This window comes from Octodon degus, unplaced genomic scaffold (genome assembly GCF_000260255.1).
Source record: "Octodon degus isolate 3935 unplaced genomic scaffold, OctDeg1.0 scaffold00072, whole genome shotgun sequence".
NCBI classification, from domain to species: domain Eukaryota; kingdom Metazoa; phylum Chordata; class Mammalia; order Rodentia; family Octodontidae; genus Octodon; species Octodon degus.
The window spans coordinates 7,206,067-7,211,904 of NW_004524648.1; the positions used below are offsets into that span (position 1 = coordinate 7,206,067).

General features: G+C 44.2%; 1 protein-coding gene across 6 annotated transcripts in view; it reads left to right on the plus strand.

Annotated features, from left to right (window-relative positions):
• The first annotated feature begins 452 nt into the window (after positions 1 to 452).
• Positions 453 to 5,838, plus strand: part of Nf1 (neurofibromin 1) — a 307,973-nt gene continuing 302,587 nt past the window's right edge. For 5 of the 6 annotated variants that reach the window (XR_002821949.1, XM_023719976.1, XM_023719978.1 and 2 more), the window contains exon 1: positions 455 to 718. Coding sequence is in view for 5 of the 6 variants with exons in the window: in XM_023719976.1 (XP_023575744.1) it covers positions 659 to 718 (60 nt within the window). In the remaining variant the exon portion in view is untranslated. Of the gene's footprint in view, positions 719 to 5,838 lie in introns of all 6 variants that reach the window. The other variant, XM_004635435.2, reaches the window with a different exon arrangement.

The following is a 5,838-nucleotide window of genomic DNA, read 5'->3' on the forward strand; positions in this document are numbered from 1 at the left end:
ACCCGGACGCCGGCGGGGGAGGGGCAGCTCGAGGCGGCGGCGGGGACGCCGGCAGGTGCTTCGGGGTCAGCTCAGACTCGCGCCGTCCGAGCCCCGCGCGGGTCTAGGTGAGCCCCGGGGCGCTGAGGGACGCGCGCCTCTGGGCCCTGAGGAGTTAGGTGACGTCACCTCCAGGAGGACTCGCTTTTTCATTAATGAAACCGGCCGGCGCGGGCGCATGCGCGGCAGGCCCCTGCCCGCTCGCTTCCCCCTCCCCTTTCCCAGCCGCGCTCTCAAATCTCTAGCTCGCTCGCTCTCCCTCTCCCCGGGCCGTGGAAAGGATCCCACTTCCGGTGGGGTGTCATGGCGGCGTCTCGGACTGTGATGGCTGAGGGGAGACCGCGCTAGTGGGGAGAGCGAGCAAGAGGCCCCCTCCCCTCCCCGGGCCCCCCTCCCCTGCCCCCTTCCCCCGGCCTCCTCGCCAACGCCCCCTTCCCCTCTCCCCTACCCGGCTCGGCGCAGAGCCCCCATCCCCACCCCCGTGGGAACGTTCGGAGCCTGCACTCCTCAGCGCCTCTGTTCGCCCCTTCCCTCACCTCAGTCCCCGCTCCCCGCCCTCTTCCCGGCCCTGGGCGCCCTCCTACCCGTCTCTCCGCCGCCCCCCGGCCGCGGGGAGGACATGGCCGCACACAGGCCGGTGGAATGGGTCCAGGCCGTGGTCAGCCGCTTCGACGAGCAGGTAACGGGCCCGCGGCCGACGGGAGGTGGGAGCGGATGGGGGTGGGGACGGAGTGGGTGAGGGGAGGAAGGAGCGGCCGTCTTCCCCGCGGCTGCCGCGGCCTCTGGAGCGGAGGGAGGGCAGGGAAGGGGGGATCGGAGGGGGTGGCCGTGGGGGAGGCGCAGGGAAGGAGGGGACGGCCGGGCTCTGGGGCTCCGCTTCCCTCCTAAATCGGGGGGGTGGAGCCTTTTCCCTGACCAAGCCTCCATCCCCTTTATCCCAGCCCTTCCGCTTGCTAATGGGTACGAGTGACCTGGGGGCGCTTTCAGGGGTGCGTTCCGGGACGCTCCATCTGGATTTAATCATTCCCCCGTACTTTTTTTTTCTTTTTCAAAGGGGGTAGTTAATATGGAGGGTTTTTGCCCTTCCTCTGCGACCCTCGTCTGGGGGTGAGTGACTGCAGGAACCCTAAGGCCTGTCTTGTGTACCTCCAGCTGGAGGACGATAACATCCTTCCCCTCCCCCAGTTTCTTTAGCTTCCTCTCTTAGAGGGGGAAGAGTAGAAGAAAGCTGGGAAAGCACAGGTTTTCTTACTTTCTGCTGCCCGGTTTCAGCTTGCCCCCAAGAGCTCCAAGTGCACGCACACTGCACATCTTTTTATGCCCCACAGGGCATCCTCCAAATCTCAGTGATACAAGAGTGCTTTTTACAAAGCCATTTGGGTAGAAATCGTGGTCTCAAGTATCTCCCACCTTTTCCTTCCATTATAATTGTAATACCCCATTCCTCACCTCCTCCTGCCAGCGTTCTGAGGTGAATATTGTTTTCTTGAGTGAGTATATCTGGAAGGGGAGAAGGGTGAAGGGATGGTCCAAAGCTACATCTGAGCTGCTGTCAACGTGGTGCATATCCGGAATGTGGTCCTAGAGCCCATGATTTTGCCAGTTGTTTTTGACTGTCCTAGGTTAACAGGGGAACTTTCATTGAGAATATTTGGGTGGGGAAAAAAGTTTAATTGTTTAGGGAGGTCACTTTTTTTTGGGGGGGGATGACTTTTTAATCCCCTGAGTTTCACGCAGTAAATCCTGAGGCTGATCAACATGAATGCACATAGACTCTTATCAGTAAGAATTAGTTTAATTTTGTGCTGCTGTAAGTAGTAGAGATTGATTTTTAAAAGGATGCTTTTTGCAGCTGTGGTTCTTTGTCACGTTTCCTGTGATTAGGGAATTGTTGAAGATTGAGTCTATTTTGTTTAAAACTGAATTTTAAACAAATCATAAAACCGATTATGAGATCTGAAAGGTAGGGAAAGGACTCCTCTTTCTTTTGCTCCATAAACATTTTATTTCAGGACTCATAGTCTCTCTGACCTACCTAAAAGACACTTGGGAATGGGCAGATGAAGGTGAGAAGAAGCTACATAGATAAAATAGAATTACAAAGTTGTCAAGAGACCTGAAGGAGTTGTTTCATTCATCATCCAGCTTCCAGCTGTACTGCTAATCCATCTGATTAAAGTGTTACTGTGTAAAATAGATTGTGCTATTGGCAGAACATTTGATTTAAAACTTGATAGAAAAGACTTTCTTTGTATAATTTTAAAAAAGGATTTAAAGAGCACGCAGAAGAACCCCAAAGCTGAGCCTGGTGAACAGCATACTCTTAAAGCAATTTGAAGGGTTCATATCCCAATAGTTCCCAGGTTTAAAAAATTTTTTAAAATGCTGGTTAAATTTTTTTCTTCACTTTGTGCCTGTTGATCTCTAGGCTTATTTACCATACAAGAAGGATAATTTCTGAATTTTAAAAGGATGGTTGTTTATGTCCAGTAGTAACACATGGAGTTTCTTTCTGCCCTATTTGCATTTGCTTTGTATATTATGGAGTCATACCACTATCTGTTGAAAGTTAAGGACCTAAGTTTTTAGAGCACCATTTTTCTGTATTCCTAGTGTTACAATTAAGAGAAAAGCCTGTAAGACAAATTATTCACATTTTTTTCTTACACGGTTAAAGCCCACTGATTTCGAGATGCCAAAGTGAGACTTTTCAGTGTTTAACGTGAGGGAGTCATGTATACTTAAGTAATGTTTAATTCAATTTTGAGTTCATCTTAAATTGGAGATGTCTCTTTTCAACGAGAATACTGAGGCACAGAGAGGTTATGTGACATAGTAGACCTAATAACAAGGCCTCATTATGTCAAATATTGAATGCTGGGCAATTGGAGAACGTTTCCAAGTATGTTATGTATTTATTTGATAATTCATTAAGCATAGAAGAGTATACTTCTTTGAGAGAAGCTTTGCGTGTACTGAAAGAGATTTGCATAAGAATCTTAATTATTTCAACTATTCTATTCCCACAAGTTTTGAATTTTTGACATACTGTCTGTATTTATTTCACTGTATCTGAGAGGAATCAAGGTTTTTTGTCTTTTTGAACTCTTAATGCAGTTCAAGCTGGCCTTGAGTTTATTTTGTAGCCCAGGCTACTCTGGAACTTGCAGTGATCCTCCTGCCTCAGCCTCTGGAGATTCAAGTTTTTTTTATTACCCCCAAGACACATGAACTACTTCAGTCTCCAGGGAGTTTGCAAATGTCTAAAGATGGCATGAGCCATCTTTATGGATTATGACCAAATTTATGTTTTGGTTGTCTTCTAACACTTATAATTGAAGCAGAAGTGCATTACTAGCCACTGTTGGTTATAGGCATAATGAACTCTGATGCGTATTGCTTAGCAGCTTGTTGCAGTTGGTCCAGTAGGCCCACTTAAGAGAACTGGTCCTGTTCCATTTTGACTTTTTAAATTATTATTTATTTTGTTTATCTTGACACTTTGAGCTCAAATCTTTGTTTCTAAATGGGTAAAATTCTTGTAACTTACTAATCTTGTGTCTATAGACAATATTTATGGTCAAATGAGTGTTACCAGTTTTAGAAGTAATTTCTTCCTTGATTAGGGACATGGCAGTTGTGAAAGCAAACAGTTAGAAAGCTGAAAGTATCAGTTATATCTTCTGTCTTTCCTTAACCTGCTTTTATGGTGCCAGATAGTAAGTTTCTAAAGTGAAACTGGCAAATGTTAGGTGTATAGCTTTAAGTTGTAATTTATTAGCTGAATTCCTTAGCAAAGCAGAACCTTTTTGCTTGCCTCACCGCGCTCTGTGTACCCCACTGATCCCTGAAAGTAAGGAGATAAAGGTAAAAATTTATGCCTTTTTTTTTTTTTTTTGTGCTCCTTTTTTTTTTTTTTTTTTTGTGGCTGGCTCATTCAGGGGGTGGGGGTGGGGCTGGTGCAGCATGTGGTGCCTGGGATCAAACCCTGGTCCCCAAGCACTTGCCTAAGCAGGTGCTTTAGACTGCTGAGCTATCTCCCTGGCCCAAGGTAAAAATCTGAAGATTTTTTTGTTTCCCTTTGTGGTACTGAGGATTAAACCTAGGAGCTCATACATGCTAGGTAAGCACTTTACTACTGAGTTACATCCCCAACCATATTTAAAGTTTTTGAAACAAATTGAGAATATTCACCTCCAAATTACTAGTTGTAAATATGTTCAAGTAAAGCACACTTATTAATATCTAGTTAAGTGAAATACTATGTAAAAGCCAAAGAAAATTTTTTATATAATGTTACCAAATAAACGATTGTTTGTTCTTACATGTTGAATACTCATCAGAATGTCCTTTGACTATGTGGCATAAAGTTCATAGTATAAAATGATTGACAGCGTCAGGCACAGTGACTCACCCCTGGAATCCTAGCACTTGGCAGGCTGAGGCAAGAGGATCACCATAAGTTTGAGACCAGCCTGGGCTACACAGTGAGTTCAAGGCCAACCTGTACTACAGAATGAGAACTTGTCTCAAGTAGACAAACATACAAACAACAAAAAAGATTGGCAAGTGTCTTTGATGTTGCAGACCATCTGTTAATTGGCCAGATCTGTAAAAGTTTTAAGTTATTTGGGATTCACAACCACCTCTACCCTCCTTCTATGTACTAGTCTGTAATTTATTTTATTTATTTTTTGTATTATAGGGAAGGGTCTACAGGGTGTTTAGAGTCTCACTACTAGATGAGACTCTTAGTGATCTAGCTGTTTAAAGCCTCCCAAGAGCTGGGATTACAGGTGCACGCCTCAATTGCTGTCTCAGCATGCCCCAGGGGCAGGGCCAGCATTGCAGGCAGGCCCTGAGATCCTACCCCTGCACTTGCTTGCAGGCACCTTAATCCGCTAAGCTATTTGGCCGGCCCCTCATCCACAATTTATACTGGGTCTTATACTAAGTTGAAAGTGAGTATTTTATGGTGAGGGATATTTTATGGAGTGTGTGAAATCATGCTTATATTTTTATTTTGGAACACATCTTTTTTTTTTTTTTTTTTCCATCTGATTATCATTTCTGTGCACTCTGTAACCCACCACAGAGAGAAAGCTACAGGACCAAGTAAGTGTCTGATTTCCAAGAGAAAGGAAATCTAAGCTTGAAGATGAAAAGGAAAAAGTTCATATAAAGAAAGACTAAATTAGATCCAGGATGGTGAATTACAGAGTGCAAATAAATGATAAGAATGATAAGATTATATAAATATGAGTGATAAATTTTAGTTATAGCTTTGGTGATTATTATTGTATTTTCATAAATAAAGGAGAGTGACTAGTCTCTGGATAGTTCCTGGTATATTGTTTAGCCGATATATTTTTGTCTAGTTTTAACCATTCATTGACGTAGCATTCTTTTGTAACTTATAGTTCTCTATAATTAATCCACTCCCTGCTTTATCATTTATAGTATATTTTATATATATAAAATGTAGGTCTTCAAATTTGAAAAGTATAGCAAATGTCATGTTGTGAGTTGGACCAGTTACATTTTATTTTATTAAGTAATTTTTCTTTTTGAGACAGTCTCATTGTGCAGTTCAGGCTGGCCTTCAGCTCACTTTGTAGCCCAGGCTGACCTTGAACTCCCAGTGATCCCCATACCACAGCCTCCTGAGTGCTGGGATTACAAGTGTGCGCAGGCTGGCTGGCTGGCTCTCTTCTCTTCTCTTTTCTTTTCTCTTCTTCTTCTTCTTCTTCTTCTTCTTCTTCTTCTTCTTCTTCTTCTTCTTCTTCTTCTTCTTCTTCT